Genomic DNA, 20,183 nt, shown 5'->3' with positions numbered 1-20,183 from the left:
AAAATCTTTTAGTTCGGGAAATTCAGTACTGATATACGGTACCATTTGCTCATCCGTGATCAGAGCTCCGTGGCAACCGATACCAAAAATACCGGTTACGGTACCGGTATATAAAGGTAAAAATCGGTAGCGAACCGGTACTAGAAACGCCAAAAGTCGGTACCGAATTGGTACTTATGATCCTTCTGTTCGGGAAATTCGGTACCAGTACCCAATATTATTTGCTCATCTCTGACCACGGGTTTCATACGATCAACATCATTAACATACAACTTTTTTTTGTTGATTTTCTTTCGATTATTTTTATAGTTTTTACATTTTCTTTTTATTCTTGTTAGCGGTTCCGTGTGCAACGCGCTCATAGTGATTTTTAAAACACATGTAAATACAGACTAAATAACAAAATAAGTTCGCCGCAACGCGGCTAGGGTGATAAACCTAGTTAAAATTAAAAATTAAAAATTAAAAAACAAACATAATGAATAGTAACTACTCAACAGCAACTACTCTATTATTGTTGTATATATACACTTTTGTTTTCATAATCTTTTTCATTTGGTTATTTGGTAAAGTGATTGGTAGCCCCTTTCAATACACAGAGCGCTCTGGTTCAAACCCATCTGTCTCCTTTTCACTCCCCTTTTTGAGGCCACCATCCCTCTTCTCTCCTTCCCCAACCTCCTCTCATCAGTTTTTCTCCTTCAAATTCATCAGACACACAGCAACGTTTGAAGGAGCCGGGGAACAATACGAGATAATGACAGAAGGAGACCTGGAGCCGGCGACCGGACCTCGGCGCGTGCTTGCCTCCTACCCACAGACTCCAAGATGTAGAAACCGGCAACGGTGATATCTTTTTAAGAAAGACTTCGGTGGGGTGACGTACTATAGTGGAGGCAGGTGACGGTGGTTACGGCGGTGGCTTTCGTCTCCGGAAACGCGAGAAAGGGGTGTCAATGGTGTTCTTTGTGGTTTGAAAGGGGGGATCGGGGTGGCTATGGTGGCAATAGTGTGCAACGACTACTGTAATTGTGGCCAGAGAATGAGAGTGGGCTGCCCCACCGGCATCACCGCCACCTCCATCACCATCGCCACAACTGCCATATCTCCGACTGCAACCTTGACGGTGGTGTTGCTACATGAGTAATGGCAACGAAGATTGAGGGTTTTAAGGGAGAGTAGGTCGACGGCTAAATCGATGAACCCTAAATCGATAATCGGTCTCATCCCACTAAATTTCGATTTGCTTGCTGTTCTTCAATCAATCGCCGACAGGAACTCTTTACAGTTGTTTTTTGCCCAGGTAAGCTTCAAGTTTTTGACAGTTTTTTTGATCATTTGCACTCACTACGCTCCTGTTAGCCAAGGTTTGAGTTCCTCAATTCTTACTTATTTACAGGAAGTAGTTTTAAATATTACTCTTAGGTCATTTTGTGTACTTAAATGATGAAATTGAGTCTTGATATTGGTTTTGGTATTAATGTAGAGCTCTTAAATTCCCTTGGCGAAGAGAAGGACCATTAAGAAGGACAACTAAAACTCAAATGCGGTTAGTTTTTTTTAATCACTGAAGACTATTTATGTGCAATTGACTATTTATGTGCAATTGGTTTTAGGACTCCGCCGGAACCGAATGTGTTTAAACTGAATCGTATCTGACCTGGTTTGATCTACAAAATTGTTCTGATTTCTAAAGTTTATTTTATGGTTGAGTATGCTTCAGGTGGAATTTCATCAACCATGGTATGGGACCTGAATGAAGAGCAACGTCTAAGTTTTATTCCTGTCACATCAGATTGCAGCATTTCAGCAATGTAGGTTAACTATATTTCTCAAAATGTCTTCGCTTTACATAATGTTTAGTACAAAGTTTGTTAGTATAGCCGACATCGCTGCTATGAAGCCCACACGTTTTGCTACGCCACTAGAGTCACTGGTCGACCAAACTGTTGACATGGTGGTACGTGTTTGATTTTGATTTGGTTTTGAATAAGTGTGTTTGTGAACCCGTTTGATTTTGATTGGTGGTTTTTTACTATGATTTAAGTGTTTCGCGTGGTTGTCGTTTTTAAGGCGTTAAATGTTTCAGCATAGGGCTACGTTTGTTAAATGTAGTTATTTTAGACACAAAATTTCATAACATTTTGACGTTTAAAAAGTTCGGTTGGTCTCATGGTACGGGTTCGAATCTTTCTTGCACTTCCCCTGTGCCTTTGTCTCCCCCTTTTTGTTGCGCTTCAACATCAAAGAAAGAGGGTTCTTCCGAATCTCTTTGAACAAAAACAAGAACTTGGGTGTCTTGTCATGTTGATTATCAGCAATGTCGCTATTCTTTTCCTCTTAGAAATTGTAAGTGGTGGCGGAGACACGGTGGCAATGGTTTCTTCGATTTTCGATCGGTGTGTGAAGTCTGACCCCCTCGGGCTATGCCTAAGCTGCGCCAATGCTTGGAACCCTAAAGGGTTCGATGAGCAAAACGCTAAGGCAAACAAGATGACACCAAATAGAGGCGGCAACGGATCTGGACGACCGTTGATTATAACTTAATGAAATTTAAACTCTATATTTATTTTTAAGAAGCCAATCTCTAATAAATTGTATTAGTATTAGCTCATACCTAACCTTTTGTCACCTTTATTCGATAGTCTAGATGCCGCATAATGGTTAAAATGTAGTTATCAATTATTTTCCTTCTTATTAATGATCTATATTTAGCTGATGTGAGATCAACTGGATCTTGATGACCTTATGCTTAGCCATTATCATCAGATTTAGAGATACCAAACACTTGGATAATGCTTCAGGTATGGTGTTTTAAGAAAAAAAATTAAACAGTTTGTTAAATGCCTAAGATACCTTTAATTGATTTCACTGTATCGTCATCAGGTTTGGCGGTTATAACGCTCATGTTGGTTACAACAGGGGCGGACCTAGCATAGAAGAAGGGGCAACCCCCGTTGTCCCTTGACGCTCCGACGGTAGTGTAAAATTAGTGTAAAATTTGGAAAACTTTGACGTTTTTTCGATTTCGTTGCCCTTTTTTTATAGAAACGTCCCCCCCTTTAGGTTTTTTCTAGATCCGCCACTGGGTTACAACTTGCTTGATGTCTTATGCTGGCACCAAAATGTTATTCTTGCAATTGGTTTTGTGGTGTTCTTTAGGACGATTGAAACATTGTACCTTTCGGCTTTTCTTATCAAGTTTCTAGAAGGGGCGTGGGTCCCGATAGCACTCTCGCTCATTTTCATGCTTCTGATGTACATGTGGCACTATGATACACTTAAAAAGTATGAATTTAATATCCAAAAGAAAGTATCATACACTTAAAAAATATGAATTTGATATCCATAACAAAGTATCAGTTGATTTGGTTACTGAGCATGTGCCCGACACTTGGTTGGACCTTGCTATCTAGAAAGCATGCCGAGTTCCAAGACTGACTGCAGAGCCGTTCCTACGTTTTCGGAGGCCCTAAGCAAACTACAAAGTGGAGGCCCAATTTCGTTATTGACTAACATTAGTGGTGCAAAAATTGGGTTTTTCTAATACCCAATTTCAGGAACCAAACCGTGTTTCGGTATGATCGGGTATTAGAAAATCGGGTTTTAAGATACCTAGACATTAATACCCTATTTTCTATTTTTACACAATATAAATCCATTTTATTTTTTAATTTGCTTTTCATTTGATAAAAATACTTGAAATAATTACACTATCACAACTTTATTTAATTAATATGTCTCAGTCTTTCGTTTAATGTCACTAGAAGGATGCGCCAAAAGGAAAAAAAATGAGTCTTTCGTTTAATGTCACCAGAAGGAGGCGCCAAAAGGCAAAAAAAAAAAAATATATTTTGCTTATGAGATTCAAGCTAGGGTTGGTAGGACTAATACCACTACACTAGCAAAGTTAATAGATCTATAGAATCAAAACAATTATATATTATATGTCATTTTTATATTAAATGTAGGCCCTAAAAATTTGGAGGCCCTAGGCTTGAGCCTAGGTTTTGATAAGCATTGGGCCGGCCCTTAGACTGAGAAAGAAAAAAAAAGCTAAGAGTGTTGTATTGCTTTTTCACAGTGAAATATTTCAAAGAGTACAAATACTACAAGTTGGATGGATTGGCTAAAGTCTCAAATGTCAACACAAGTTCAGGTAAAAATCATGTACAAATACTACAAATTATATTAATTAAATTATTTTTTTTGGTTATTTCTATTTAACTTTTGAGGTTTTATCCTTATTGTTATGCATTCATCCAGTAAATTGATTTGTTCTAAAGGCAGTGGTACACATTCGGATTTATATAATTTATTTGATTATAAAGGCAGTGGTTTTCATTAGGATTTATATGTTGTATGTTGTTGGGTTGCTAATTGTTTTGTCCAAGGTATCAAAATTAAAGCAGTTTGTAGAATCTTTATATCTATCTACAGAAGCTTTTTCTTATAATGTGTCGTAGCACCAAGCCACACACCGGTGTGGCAGGTTCCGTCGATACATCCGATCTCCGCAGCTACAATGTTCGGGTTGAATCCCCTTATTGTTTGCAATAATTCAATTTAACGTGGCAGGTTCCGTCGATACATCCGATCTCCTCAGCTACAATGTTCGGGTTGAATCCCCTTATTGTTTGCAATAATTCAATTTAAGTAATTTAAGTAGCCGCAACGCGGCGATACGAAAAAAAAAAAACCTAGTTATTTTTAAATATTAAAATTATAACCTTTTTCTCTAAATAAAACGAATCTTGGTTTTAAAGACACTTTCTGACTAGTATTTTATTGTATTTTCATTCATAAACAGGCTTTACGAATTGAAAATTAACGTTTTTTTATGAAAAAAAGAGAAACAATATTTTTTGAACCATTCTTCGAAAGAAAACATTTACATCACTAGCTTATATCTATTTATTAAACCATGTGTGTTAATGAATAAATAAATAGGTAGGTAGCATAATAATTTTTTAAACTAAGAGTCCAGTTAGTGTCTTAGAATTGAAACTAAAACGGACACATCAAGCAAAACAAATTAAATTATATTGACTTACTTCAATTTAAAACATTTGTTTTTTAATAAGAAACCACTTTTCATTTTAAGTTAAAAAACGTTTCAGAATACAACTAATAGTAATAACAAAAAGCCCGAAAAAAGATATTATAAAAACAAAAAAGGGTTGAATAGTATTAATGTGAAAGTTTAGGAAGGAGGTGCGTTTAGTAAAAAAGGGTGCATTTAGCAACACCCGTTAAATTAGTTTATTAGGTTAAATTAGTTTATGTAATCATTTAACCCCTCTGTCTTTCATCAGTTTACATTTATTCCCTAAACTTATAAACTTTTACATAAAAAGTTTAAACTTAGTTTGTATGGTACGAGACTAAATGGTACACCGTACCACGTACCGAACTGGCGTTCCGAATGAGCCTACCCCCTCGCACTGGATTTTAGAAATGCATGAACTGTGTACCAGTTTTCGTTCCGCGTACCAGAACATACCACAGTCCATGTGACTATGATATAAACCAACCATGTCATCAATGCTAAAAGAAACATAAATGTGACCAAAAACCTTTAAATTTGCCACTACCAGAAAAACCTATACGTGGCAAAGGATGCTGGTTTAGCTTATTTGAACACATAAGAAAATTTTCTTTTGTGTTCAAATAAGCTAAAAGACTCTAAAACACAGGACGACCAAGCTGACCTTGGTAGAGAACCAAAGCTTTATTTAAATAAACTTAAGATGGTCTAACATTTGTTTAGAAAACGGGTTACATATGCACAAAACAAACTAGACCTCGATAGCAGCCGATGTTCCCATATCCAAGGGCCAAAAAACTACAGAATCTAAGTGGCATCACGCGACATGAAATTACCTACAGGCCTTTTTCAAGTCAACGTTCTCCTCGGTCAACACATCAATCCGGGACTGAAGAATGTTGATCATCGCCTGCGCACGCATCAATTCAATCTTCAACCTCTCTCTTTGCATTGAAATGCTAAGGATCTCATTTTCCAAATTGTTAACGAACTTTATGTATCCAGGTGGCACTGATTTTTCAAGAGTCGAGGCGTGGAAGGCGGGTTGACCGGCTGAGGGTTGACTTTTATCCGCTTCGAGAGACTGCAGCAGAGGGAACTCCATGAGTGCAGTTGGGTCTTGACTTGTGGTCGAGTCTTCTGAACCGTTTCCATTGTTGTTCGGGTCAACGCTCTGTTTTGACTTTTTGTTGTGGAATAGAGAGATGGTTTCTAGCTCGGGCCCGTGGTCTACAACACAGTCTTCAGACCTTTCGCGTTTACAGACAAACATAATGGTTTGTGGGTCCAACATTGGCTCGCTTCTTAATGGGATCGCGTTTGCAGCTGCTTCCTGTTAAAATGAGTTTGGTATCATCAATTGAGAAGACATACACACAATATGTTTTGGTAACTTGTACATGTATGCAAACAAGCTTTGGGTCATAACTTCATTGTATCATTTATTTACCGAGTATGATGATGATGATGATGACAAGAGTAAAATGCCATTTTCGTCCCAGAGGTTTGGTCAGTTTTGCGACTTTCGTCCAAAGGTTTATTTTTCGGCATCTGGGTCCAAAAGGTTTGAAAACTTGCTATTTTCATCTGGCTCGTTAACTCCATCCATTTTTCTCCCTTAAGTCAGGGGCATTTTCGTCTTTTTGTTAACTTTATGTACAAGCATTTAGCATAATGTACAAGTATTCAAATACCCTTACTAGATAAAAAAGACAAAAATACCCTTAACTTAACAGAGAAAAATGGATGGAATTCACGAACTGGATGAAAATAGCAATATTTCAAACCTTTTGGATCCAGATGCGGGAAAACAAACTTTTGGACGAAAGTCGCAAAACTGACCAAACCTCGGGGACGAACATGGCATTTTACTCTTTGCACAAACAATAACAAGTATGAATACAACATAATACCTGCACGATGTCATTTCCTTGAGCCCGAGTCTCATCGACAGGTGCCATATCACCTTCAGTCTCTTCACCAGGAACAAAAAGGGTTGTGTCATCTTTCCATTCTTCCTCGAGAAACGGTGCATAACGGTTACCCTTTGGCGGCCCTAAACCACTCTTCTGAAAAATTCTGCACAGCACAAACATATCCTTTTCCCCGCCCACAAAACAAGAACACAGAGTATTTTCAATACGACTTCGTAATAGCATAAAAGCACCATGACATATGCATCTATAGTTCTATATAACTGCATACAATTACAAACACAATAATCATGAGTGATGCAATTTTCCAACCTGTGCTATGCCAGCTGTCACCAATTCTTGATCCACAAGTCGGTATTCATGCATGACCCAATTAGTACGTTTTCCATCTGGGGCCCGCCCGATATGGAACACTAGTGTTTTCTTCATCCCTATTGTTTCAGACTTGTGGCGAACGGCTCGGTCTTTTCCGGTTGCTTTCCAGTAGCCACTACCAGTAGCACGGTTCAAACGGCAACCATTGCAGTACTTCCTGTCTACTGGGCTAAAGAAGTACCACTCAAGGTCTCTTGTCTTCAGGCATGAATAACCTAACAATCCATAAATGATAAAATATAAGAAATAGTATCTTGATATTAAATTCACATCTAGCACTTTAGTTTTTTTTTTTTTTTTTTTTTTTTTTTTTTATGATTAAAGTGAATTCCATTTGTAATCTATCATGACAAAAGAATCCACACATTATGAATTTTGAATCTTTTGTTACTTTCAAGTTTCACCAGTCTCCTCAAAATAAATATATACGTAAACCCTAACACTAGGGGTGGCTCGACTGTATAAAAAAATAAGTTGTCACTTAAGGGCCCCGGATTCAAGGGGCCCCCAATTCTCTTGGTTATATACTAAAATCGTACATCGTTTTTCGATTATATGAATATGTGATGATACTGTCAACATATTAGAAAGTGTTGGAATAAAGAATTTAGAGTTAAATGCCATTTTAGTCGATGTGGTTTGGGTCATTTTGTCAGTTTGGTCCAAAGGTTTCATTTTTCCCCTGTGGGTCCAAAAAGATTTCACCATTGCCATTTTAGTCCACTTGGTTAACTTTATCCCTGATTTCTATTAACGAGAAAGGCAATTCAATCATTTTATATGGCCGAATTGCCCTTCTAGTTCACAGAATTACATATATAATGACCAAATTGCCCTTCTCGTTAACAGAAAAAATTGATGAAATTAACCCAGAGGACTAAAATGGCAACGATGAAACATTTTTGGACCCACAGGAGAAAAATGAAACCTTTGGACTAAACTGACAAAATGGCCCAAACCACAGGGACTAAAATGGCATTTAACTCAAGAATGTATGCTATTTATCTTTGTATTTTTCTTAGCATTTCACATATTGGATTAGAATAGGTGATTTGAATTTAACTTCGTTTAGTTTTCAGTTTTAACAAAAGGATCAAATAACCATTATACTTTGGAACGGTTTTCTTTTCAACAAAACTCACTCTGTCTCTAATTCATGCGACTTTGTGCATTTCACAAATCATATATAAACATGTGTGTTGTCATATTTCCATGTGTTAAAACTTTAAAGTTAAAACAAAAAAGAAAATCTTATAGCAAAAAGTCCCCTATCTTTTAATCCACCTTGCGTCTCTAAAATGTTTGAGCCGGCCCCCTGCCCCACACGCATCAATTTAGGAAAAAAAAACCTACAATTGCAATTTCATCTCAAATGCAGGTGTTGTAAACTTGTAATTATGTTTCAGTTATTTCCAAGATACAAACCATTTTCATACCACATTTAAGCAAAACATGTGTTTATCCCTTTTGCCTTTGATACTTTTGGCTCCCTAGCGCCAGAAGCCATCAACTTCTTGACGAGGGTTCAACGGGTTATCCACAACAATTGTTCGACCCTAAGGGGGCAGGGGTTTGTGTTCGGGAGGTTGGGGTTTGCAATTCAGAAAGGGTTGGCGGCGCAGCTTGTTGCCCGTCTACCTTCTGTTTTGATGTAACTTAAGAAGTTTTCTGGTTATGTCCATTACTTTTTAGAAATAAGAAAAAAAAATAATTATTACTAAAAAAAAAAATTTAAGCAAATCAACACCTACCCATTACCATATTCCAAACAACTTAACCAAATTCAAGTAAAAATACTGAAACACACACACACACAAAAAAAAAAAAAAAAATCAAATGGACAAATTTATAAAACTACCAGCAAGATCCCAAGGTTCTGATTTGTAAACATCAACTTCTGAAACAGCTTCAAACCGAAACGGTTTCCGACAAACCTTGCGCCTCAAGTAATACCTCACAAGTTCCTCATCGGTCGGGTGAAACCGGAATCCAGGTGCAAGTGACGTCGGCGCCGGCGATGATGACGTTGCCGGCGGTGGCGCCACTGTCATCAACTCAATATGACTCATTTTCTCTTTGTTTTTTTTTTCTTTCTTTGTGGGTATCACTCTTTTTGATGAAATAAGGATTGTAGTTGAAGCAAGTGAGCTACATGATGAGAGAGAAAGAGGATATGGATTGTCTTGTATTGTACTGTGTTTGTGTTGTTTTGTGGGGTAAGAAACCACCATTGATGGGTGATGAATGGATACTTGCTTGATACGGAAATCGAGTGTGTGTGTGTGACACTGTTGAAACATGTTTATGGTTTGATTGATGTATGGTTTTGATTTTCAATGTTTGATGTATGGTTTTGATATGGTGTGTGTACATTGTGTATTGAAATATGTAAGTTGTGTTGCATTTGAGAAGTTATGACTTGGAAGAGTAGATATATTATTTTTATATTTTAGATATGGTTGTTGAGAAAGTAATTATCATTTCTGGAAGTTTATCAAATAAGTATGAGATTACATCATTACATATGGATTTAATAATCCCACATGATAATATCTTATTCTCATATAATATATACGAGCCGTATAAGGTTATTGTATAACCTTATACAATGTATACACCATGTGAGAAGAGTGTTATGAGGAGTTCTTCGACATAGACAACAAATTGGCGAATCTTAAACAACGCTTTTTGGGGCAGCCGAGAGCGATTAAGAGAAACATGTTTCAGAAGATAAAGGAGATGGTTAACCCCATTCAGATAAATGCCAAACAGCCAGTCGTGAAGAAAAATCCACGGGGTCGTCCAACCTTAAAGGCTCAGCAACAAGAAAGGAAGGTTGATTCTTTTTATCTCTATTCGCTCATCTTTAGATGCGCATGGTGATTCACCAGGCATTGGTACTGAAGAAACACTGACCTTAACAACTCTGAAAACTTCAACGATCAATGACTCGAACGTGTGGCTGCAAAACAGAAACACCGTTAGGACTCGTTACAGGAATGGGGTTATTCCTGTAACCACCCTCCGGCGTGAGAATAAGTATTCGTTTTTGGGAGAAGTATATGAAGGGAAAAGTGTATGGGAAAATAGATGATCGTACCTTACGTATTTGTCTTTATTTATAGGTTCTCAATTAGGGTTTCCCTTATTTTAGGATGTGCTCCGATAAGGTGGAGATTTACACGATCTTCCCGAAAAGTGGGAGATTTAGTTATGCACCTTCCTTATAGATATGGAAGGTTCTAGAATAATTCTTGGTATTTATGTTAATATAAAAGGTTGTAACCGGGTCGGGTGATCGACGCGGGTCACACCTCGTCATGTCCCCCCAGTCCGAGCTCATGGAGGGAGTCCATTAGGTCGGACTAAGAGAAAAAGAAAAAAGGGTAAACTCGTAATGATTTGTGTAACGACCTTTGGAAATGACGGCGAAAACAGTGGATGTGACAGTTGGGTCATCTTGTCAATGACAGCTGTCTTTTCCCGTGGTTGACACGTGCGTCGATTCGTACACATTTTTGAATTTGAAAAGTTTTCGTATCTTATAAAGGACGATGCCTTAAACGGAGGTTCAAGAAATTTCCCCCAAATTACTCTGTCATCATCCTCTCTATTCAATGGCTTCGAAAACGACCGAATCTTCTTCTGCCGCTGCCTCCACGGACGTACTTCTCTGCAAATGGGGCGTGATGTCTTTCAACAATTTGGTCCATGATTATGGCATTAGGGCTGAATGGAATCCTGTGTTGCCGTCAAAAACCGACACCGCCTTTCCCCTGAAAGCAGGTAAAATCACTTTGTTTAGTGATTTTTTCAAGTTTTGCAACTTCCGATTACCCATCACCAAGTTTTTGAAATTGGTGCTTGACTTCTATCGCATCCACATTTCTCAAATACATCCTCTTGGCCTTGTGAAACTTCGACAATTCGAGTATGCCTGCGTAGCTCTTGGTCACATCCCAGAACTGGTTGTCTTTAGGGCTTTCTTCGTACTTGTGTGGAAATCCCCTTTCTTTACCTTTGATCGGCGGGATACAGAGGTATCGTGTCTGAGGGAGATCCCTACTAGTTCTAGAGACAAGGATTGGAAGAAAAAATTCTTCTACCTGGATGCCAGTGCTATTCCCGGGGAAATGCAGTGGCAAGATAAAGGACCGAAGGATAAAGTGAAGGATGATGCTCCCCCTGCAGATTCGTACGCGTCAAACGCGCTGTATGTGAAATTGTGTGGCCGCCCCTTTGAGTGCACTATTATTCCAGAAGGGGCGCTAGTGATGGCCGGTATGAGCCTGTTATGGCCGGATATAAAGCGTTATCCCTCATTCCAACGGGAAGATGGAGGTATGTTTACATCACCACACCTGGTTAACATATTTTTAAATCCGGTATTTATTTAATCACGTATTTTTCGCAGGGGAGTGGGGGATGTTTGACTTTATTGATCCACCACGTCACCTTGCATTGAAACCCAACGACCGGAGACTTGATGAAGGGGAACCAGATGTGTTGAAAGTTCATCTGGAGCAATTTCTTCTACCGGCGATGCCAACGGATCCCTTGGAGTATATCGCTCCCTTATCGGGTATGGCGGCCGCTGTTTCAGCATCATCAGAGAAGAAACCTATCCGGCTAAAGCTATCCGGGAAAAAGCCTGCAGCCACTACTGTCAGCGTGCCCGTGATGGAAGAGACGCCCAACGCGAGTCGTGAAGTTTCCTTAGCTTCCGACCTGACCAGTCCTGGCCGTGCTTCGAAAAAGAGGAAAATCTTTGTGGCACCTACGCTGAGCGCGTTTCAGGCGGTGCAAGCCGCATGTGCGATTTCACCAGGTATTTCATTTTAAGTAACCATATGACATACTAGTGTTCCTGCTGATAGCGTCCATCTGGTTTTGTGGTGTAGGTACCTTTGTGGGAATATCATCCGGGGTTGTGACATCCACTGTTGTTTCAACTGTGGCGGCGTCATGTACTGGTAGTGCCAGCATGCCTACGGGTCCACAAGTTCCAGCGTCAGTCGCTCCCGCTGTGAGCTGCGTCATGCCCATTCCTAGTTCTACGGTATCCATAGCCGTAACTTCCGAGCCGCTGTCCTCGCTTCGATCGGGTGGTATTGACACAGTCCTTCCTGAATCGCCCAAGGACATGTTTGCTGGTTTTGACACAAATGCTGCTGCCGCGTCGACCGCGCATGAGGCAACTAGCGTGGGTGGAGGTGACAATCGTGCGTCGAGCAGCGGTATTGCTGACGATGGTGCTCGTTTGATTGACGATTTGTTTATACCGACCGTTTGTTGGGATCCTCATGCCCAAGATAAGCGTTACCAACCTCAATGGAAAATTGCTGAATCTTCCCGACTTATCTTTCCTCCAGTTGTCCAACATTGGGTTGAGAAGGCGTATCCCCCCGCCGAAGCGGCGTATGTTGAGGGATTAAACAATGAAGATTTGATGAATTCGTCTATATCAGACTCTGTGACCCTACCTCGCCGGTTGGTGGAGATACGGCGCCGGTGGGTGCGTGATAACGCCCAACTTCACGAGGCCCGAGCCATTATCCAAGAACTGAGGGATGACAAACATCGCCTCGAAAGTCAACTGCAGACCGCTGGATTGAAAGAGGCCCGATTTTTGTCAGAGAAGAATAAGGCCGAGGAAGATTTGCGAAGGGTAACTGAGCATCTTGCGGAGGAGAGGATCTTATGGGCCCGCGATATGGCGGAAAAAGATCGGGTTCTGGCTAAGGCGAGAGATGTACAAGAGGAGTTGGAACGCAAGGCTGTGGCGGAAGCTCAGAAGGTGAGACACGAGTTATCAGCCCAATTGGAAAAATTTCGTGTTGACACTGATTTTGTGTCCCAGGTGCAGGAGCGGTATCAAGATTTGACAGCTGAAGTTGAAACTTGCCACACCAAGATCCGACTGATGCAAGGAGAGCTAGAGGAGCGCGAAGCAAAATTCAAAGAGATGCAGGATCATTGTGACTCCCTTGTTACTCAAAACAACAAGCTTGCCGCTTCATCATCTTCCAAAGTAAAAGAAGTGGAGAATGCTCTGGTACAGTCTCATGCAGAGATTGATGATTTGACCAGTCAACTGGCGGCGTTGCGGGGAGACAGGAATTGGTTGATAACTAACGGGCTAGTGGGGGCGTTCGAATATCTGCGTGAGTCATCTCATTTTACCGGCCTGATTGACCGCCTGTCCGCCGCGGCCTACCAATCCGGGCATCACGATGGGGTACTTAAAGGCTACATAGATTGCCAACAGGTGGAGAGAGTGTCGCCGGATTTCCAGGTTACCAAAAGTAAGTTGCAGGCCGATATGGCGAGTGCTCTTGAGGCGGCGTATACCGAACCTTTACCGTGTTATGGCGATCTGATGGATAAGGTGAATGAGGAAGGCATAGAGTCCCTTCGTCTGATGCTGGACCCTGCGGATGAATCTGAGGAAGACTGACTGTTCCTTTATTCATGTTGTTGCTTATTCTGTACTCTCGTTAGCACTGTTTGAATTGGGTTTAGTGCCCATTTTCTGTTTTGATTTGACAGCTACATTAATGCAAATGTCATGATTACTGACACCGCCGGCTTGTAAAGTATGACTTGGTGGCTTGTGATGATTACTTCTAATTAATATATCTGATGTCATCACTGTCAAAACTTTTTTAACTGCTACTATAAATTTACCCTTCGTTTCCATTTTTGGTTATGTTTTTGCAATGGAAAGAAAACGGTACAGGCAAAGACTTTCCGAAATTTTTCGGGTGCTTGATGCTGCCGATGGCCTGTTGATGCTACATCAACCGGTGACGAGATCAATGCTTAGGGCCCGGAGACCTATCCCAAATGCTGCTCCGGTTCGTGCAAACCGAGCCTGTCAAAGTCTCGTTGTTCCGGATCCTCCACCGGAGGATCCCGGGGTACAACTATCAGCTGACATACTTACTGGCTTGATTCCGGTGGATCCTGAGCGACGATACCGTCTGACTTACCAACGTCAGTCCGGCAGTCGGAGGAGGCAGCAAGTGGATGGCCCTGGTTTGGAACCCCAAATGGTTGGTTGTTCATCTGCCAACCCAGTGGTGGTGGTGGACGACGGTGATGATGATGATGTGTGGGTGCCTACCCCTGCAGTGGTGATGGCACCCCATCTTTCTTAATGGGTGTTTGTGAACATGTTCTTTGTTTTGGTTCCCTTATGTTTGGTTTTTGTAAAAACAGGGACAAGTACTTGGTTTGTAATTTTTTGAGATAGGTTATGTATATGTAACAATGCCTATCTATTTTTGGGGCGGTTTATGCATCTATTACCAAGATGCCCGCCATAAGCGCTTGTAGTGATTACCCTATGACTTATAATGAAAAATGTTTCGTGTTTAAGGGTTTTGTTTGTGTTTTTACCGGTTAATGCATTCATTGTGCGATGGTAACTTTCGTAGTAGATGAACTTGTAATTTTATTGAACTTGCATTAAGCAAAAAAGGAAAAGAGTAGAAAATCCCTTAAAGGGTTACAAATGCGAACTGGAAAAGGTGATTAACTCTTGCTGTTAGAAGCAAGGCATTACAAATAGCATTTCTTCAACTGTGCGATGTTCCAACTACGCGGGATTGGCGTGCCATCTAGTCGGGACAGGCGATAGGCCCCTTTGCCCAAGTCTTCCTGGATGACATAGGGACCTTCCCAGTTGGGGCCTAGTTTTCCCGCTGGTTCCGCTCGACTTGCCTCGTTGTCGCGCATGACGTAATCGCCTACCTTGAAACTTAGTTTAGCCACCCGCTTGTTGTAATACTTTTCCAGAGCTTTTTTGTAGCGTGCCTCGCTGATGGCGGCCGCCTCGCGCCTCTCTTCCAACAAATCTAGGCCTGCTCGCAGTGACTGGTCATTGTCGTCGTTTTCCCTGAGGCGGCGTAACGATGGCAACCCTGCTTCCGCAGGTATCATAGCCTCCATTCCATAAGTAAGGCTGAATGGGGTTTCATTGTTGCTAGTCTTGGGCATTGTTCTATGTGCCCAGAGGACATGTGGCAACTCTTCCACCCACGAGCTTCCTTCGTGACCCAGCCGCTTTTTGATGCCTTCCAGCAAACTCCTGTTCGTCCGCTCTACTTGCCCGTTACCCTGTGGGTGTGCTACCGACGTGAATATCTGCTGGATGCGGAGGTCAGCGCACCATTCTTGGAAAATTCTATCCGTGAACTGCGTCCCATTATCGCTCACCAGGTAGAGTGGTAAGCCAAACCTGCATACAATGTGTTCCCAGAGAAACTTTTTAGCGTTTTCTGCCGTTATCTTAGCCAGAGGTTTTGCTTCCACCCATTTGGTGAAGTAGTCAACCGCCACAATTAAATATTTCAACTTCCCAGGGGCTGGCGGGAAAGGTCCTACGATATCCACAGCCCATTTCTGGAATGGCCATGCTGATGTCACCGGTATAAGACTATTTTTGGGCCGAATTGTCTGAGGGGCGAACTTCTGACAGCTGAGGCATCTTCGCAGTTCTCTGACAGCATCTTCGTGCATCCCGGGCCAGTAATACCCCGCGCTATGAATTTTGGCTACCACTGCTCGAGGACCTGCGTGTATACCGCATATGCCCTCATGTATTTCGCTGACCAGGTATTTCGCTTCAACCGGGGAGACGCATCGCAGCAGCGGACCCAGGTAAGATTTTCTATATAAGATGCCATCGTTGACCTCGTATTGCAACGCTTTTGTTTGTATCTTTCGTGCTTCGCCTTTGGCGGAGGGTAACTCGCCGTTTTTCAGAAAGAGTAGGATCGGGGTATACCAGCAGGGCTCTTCGACTGTGACGGCGAAAACGCTCCGTGGCTTGATGGAGGGGGTCTGTAGTGTTTCAACCTTTACCTCCCTCTCCATGCCGGAAGTGGCTAGTTTGCTTAAGGCGTCTGCTATCTGATTCTTCCCTCTGTGCACGTGGTTAAGTGTGACTTTGTCGAAGGAATTCATGAGCTCTTTGGTTTTTGCCAGGTATTTTGCCATTGCCTCGTCTTTTGCTTCATATGTTTCGTTGACTTGATTGTTGACCAGCAGTGAGTCGACGTATGCGTCGACCCTGGCTGCACCCATGGATTTTGCCATTCGTAGACCAGCCAGTAGCGCCTCGTATTCCGCCTCGTTATTAGAGCACTCGAAATCAAAACGTAAGGCGTACATTAGCCTGATTTGGTCCGGACTTATCAGCATCAGACCTGCCCCAGACCCTTTACCACTAGACGACCCGTCTGTGTACAACTTCCAAGTCTGCCTTGCTGTGCTCGTTTCTGGTATGTCTTGGACAACCGGGTCCGCGACTACCTCTCCTTCTGGTATTTCGGCTAAGAAATCGGCGATAACTTGTCCCTTGACTGCTGTGCGTTTCTGATATTCGATATCCAGGGCTCCCAGCTCGATAGCCCATTTAGCCAACCGACCCGAGACCTCCGGTTTGTGCAGGATCTGCTGTAGCGGGTAATTAGTTAAGATCTGTACGCGGTGTGCCTGGAAGTATCTTCTTAATCGCCTGGCGGCGTGTACTAATGCTAATACCAGCTTTTCCAGCGTAGGGTAGCGCGTTTCAGGCCCCGCCAACACCCGGCTTATGTAATATATGGGCGTTTGTTTCCCTTCTCGTTCAACCATGAGCACCGCGCTTACCGCTGTGTGGGCCGCCGCCAGATACATTTTTAGCACTTCGTCGTGTCTGGGCGCGGTCAACGTGGGTAGCTTTTCTATGAACCGCTTCATTTCCTGCAAAGCTCGTTCCGCTTCTGCCGTCCATTTAAAATTCTTTTTGTCGAGGCAATCTTTCAGCGTTTTTATAAACGGCAGTGATTTTTCAGCATGCCTTGCAAGGAACCTGTTGATTGCTACCAGTCGTCCATTTAGGGCTTGAGCTTCCTTCAGCGTTCGGGGGGAAGGCATCCGCGATATGGCGGTTATTTTTTCTGGGTTGGCTTTAAAGCCGTCGCGGGTGACTACTACCCCCAGAAATTTTCCCTCTTCAACCCCAAAAGAGCACTTTTTTGGGTTTAACTTTATGTTATACTTTCTGAGCCGCTGGAAAGTTTCTTCTATGTCTGCCAACATTTGTTTCTCTTCGCTGCTTTTTATGACCAGGTCGTCTACGTAGACTTCCAAGTTTCGCCCGATCTGTGTTTCGAAAACCTTATCCATGAGGCGCTGGTAGGTGGCTCCTGCATTCCGTAGCCCAAAAGGCATTTTGGTGTAACAAAAGATGCCAACGTCGGTGTGGAAGGCTGTTTTTTCTTCGTCTTCTTTGGCCATCTTGATCTGGTGGTATCCCTTATATGCGTCTAGAAAACACTTGTATCGATACGGTACCAGGGAGTCGACTTTTAAATCAATTTCTGGCAACGGGTATGCGTCTTTCGGGCACGCCTTGTTCAGATCCTTGAAGTCAATGCACATCCGCCATGTGCCGTCTGGCTTTTTAACCATGACCGGGTTAGACACCCAGGTATGATACTGTGTTTCTCTGAGGATTCCAGCTTCCACTAACTTGCGTACCTCCTTAACGACCGCTGCCCGGCGATCCGGGGCCATGCTGCGTTTACCCTGGGCGACTGGCCTGATGCCTGGGAGTGTGGCGAGTTTGTGTTCCGCTTTATCACGAGGGACTCCAGTCATGTCGGCGTGCTCGAACGCGAAAATGTCCGCGTTTCTTTTTAACAACTGTTTCAGGTCGTTTTTTATTTCTGGGGACAGGGTGTCGCCGATGGTGACCATTTGGTCTGGGTGGCGTGTGCTTAAAACCCACCTTTCTGGCCCTGTAACCCCCGCGGGGCCTTGGCGGCACCGTTTGGTATCCAATACCTCTCCAACTCTGTCTCGAAACACCGTGGCAATACCTTGCGGTGTCGGAAACTTCATAAAACCTCTTGCCGTGGAGACTATGGCATCTAACTTTCCCAAAGTGAACCTTCCGATGATCACATTGTGATATGACTCGGCGCGGACCACGAGGAAGGTTAGTAGTATTGTTCTTTCCTTGGGTGCTTGCCCAAAGGTCACCGGGAAGGTGATTTGACCAATGGGATCCACCTTTTCCCCTGTGAAACCCTTAATAGGAGCATGTACTGATTCGAGCAGCTTTTTATCCTCCGGTTGCATTCTATCGAAACAGTGCTCGTATATGATATCCTCTGAGCTTCCGGTGTCAACCAAAATTCGCCTCATACGGTAATCTCCTACTGCTGCGGAAATGATCAGGGCGTCAGTGGTAAGGTGCAAATCTTCCATTCGTGGTTCGATGGTCATTGTTGCCAACATCCAAGGCTCGAGGGCGGAGAAGCTCCGTTTAGCCCCTCTTCCTATACCAGCATGAACCATGTTTAACTCACGCGGCCTTTTTCCTGCCGCCTTGTCATTTTCTTCCTTGACCACTGGCGGACCCTGCTTGATATCTCGCACCAGATGTGCCAACTTTCCTGATTTTACGAAGTACTCGATCTGTTTCTTAAGCTGGAAACAATCGTTGGTGTCGTGTCCGCTTCCCTTGTGGTATTCGCAGTATTTGCTCGTATCCTTGTTCGGGTTGTCTTTCAGCGGCTTTGGTGGGTTGAGCCTGAGGTTTTCCGAGGCAAGAATTTCTGCCGGGGTCTTGCTTAGATTGGGATATTCAGAACGAGGTTTTGACGCTTCATTTCTTGAGTATGAGCTCCGATGTTTATCGTAACGCGAGTCTCTGTCGTTCCGCTGATATCGGTCTCCCCTGTGCTTGCTTTTAGACCCCCGGTTATCTTTTTCTTCCTGGTTCTTCAGGGCTTCTTTCTTTCTGTTGGCCGCGTGACTGGCTGCTACCGCTTTTTCCTGTATAACGTATACTTTGGCGATCCGCAGTATCTCGTCTATGGTCGGGGGTACCCCGTCCCTTCCGTGCAACGTTCTTAGTAATTCGTCATCATTAACCCCTTGGAGGAAAGCTCCGCATGCCAGATCGTTAGTGACGCCTGGTATCGCCAGGCTTTCTTTATTGAACCTGATGATAAAATTCTCTACCGTTTCGTTGTCCCGGCGACGGATATGGAGTAGTTCATTCCTATCTTTTGTATGTCGGCGCTGTTGACTGAACTGTAGGATGAACTTTGATTCCAGATCTTCAAAATTGTCTATCTCGCCCGTGGGTAAGCTGTCCCACCATACTCGCGCTGCTCCTACTAGGGTTTGCACGAACATTTTGCACCAAAGGGGCATGGGCCAACAAGCCACCTCACCCGCGCTCTTAAATAAATTAAGGTGATCATCCGGGTCGGTGAGGCCGTCGTACTTACCGACTGTTTGGGGCATCTTTGGTTTTTCTTTTATAGGGGCTTCGGCGATCCGGCGTGTAAATTTGGATCGGAATGTCGCATCTACTGGCTTGTACGGCTTGGTTAACTCGTCATCTTCTACGTTCACTGTTTGTGCCGGTGGGTTGTTTGCACCCAGGGCGGGACCCGTTCCTGGACCAGAGTGTTCTAAAGGAGTAAATCGGGGTCGAACCGCGTTTTCTCTATCGTGTACGGGTTCAGTTGATGCTTGGGTATACATTGGTTGTGGACTCGGAAAGTTCCACCACGGCGGCATGTAAGCCGCGTATGGCGACTGTGAAATCCCCTGTGTCGTTCCCTGAGGGGGATAGGCTGTTCCTCCGTACGAGGGTAAGTACCCAAAAGGGGGCGCATAGCAATATCCCGGGAAATACATTTGATTGCCTGGTGTGACAGGGGCATTCATTACTCCAGTTGGCATGATGACCGGCTGATGAGGCGGGGTGGACAATGCTGCCGTGAGTGCGGCTGAATACAACGGTGGCATTGGACTGG

The 20,183-nt window shown here is 43.0% G+C and overlaps 1 protein-coding gene and 1 long non-coding RNA gene across 3 annotated transcripts; one reads left to right on the top strand and one right to left on the bottom strand.

The window, feature by feature from the left end:
• Positions 1-531: 531 nt before the first annotated feature.
• On the top strand, positions 532-3,441 carry LOC110890196. 2 transcript variants are annotated; one of them, XR_002564298.2, is made up of 5 exons: positions 554-1,303; positions 1,487-1,549; positions 1,724-1,814; positions 2,716-2,804; positions 2,887-3,441. It is a non-coding gene; the product is annotated as an uncharacterized LOC110890196 (long non-coding RNA). The 2 variants fall into 2 exon arrangements; XR_004862382.1 differs by having other exon boundaries at positions 532-1,303; positions 1,724-2,804.
• Positions 3,442-5,712: 2,271 nt separating this feature from the next.
• Positions 5,713-9,649, bottom strand: LOC110890197 (NAC domain containing protein 50). The gene is made up of 4 exons (XM_022137779.2): positions 9,215-9,649; positions 7,294-7,571; positions 6,961-7,146; positions 5,713-6,380 (listed from the first exon to the last, which is right to left on the bottom strand). Exons 1-4 carry the CDS (start codon positions 9,585-9,587, stop codon positions 5,880-5,882), a joined length of 1,338 nt encoding a protein of 445 aa, XP_021993471.2. The 5' UTR covers positions 9,588-9,649; the 3' UTR covers positions 5,713-5,879.
• Between the last annotated feature and the right edge of the window lie 10,534 nt (positions 9,650-20,183).

Source organism: Helianthus annuus, chromosome 7 (genome assembly GCF_002127325.2).
Source record: "Helianthus annuus cultivar XRQ/B chromosome 7, HanXRQr2.0-SUNRISE, whole genome shotgun sequence".
NCBI lineage: Eukaryota > Viridiplantae > Streptophyta > Magnoliopsida > Asterales > Asteraceae > Helianthus > Helianthus annuus.
The sequence above is the reverse complement of the archived record's forward strand: the minus strand, read 5'-3'. Positions and strand labels throughout refer to the sequence as shown.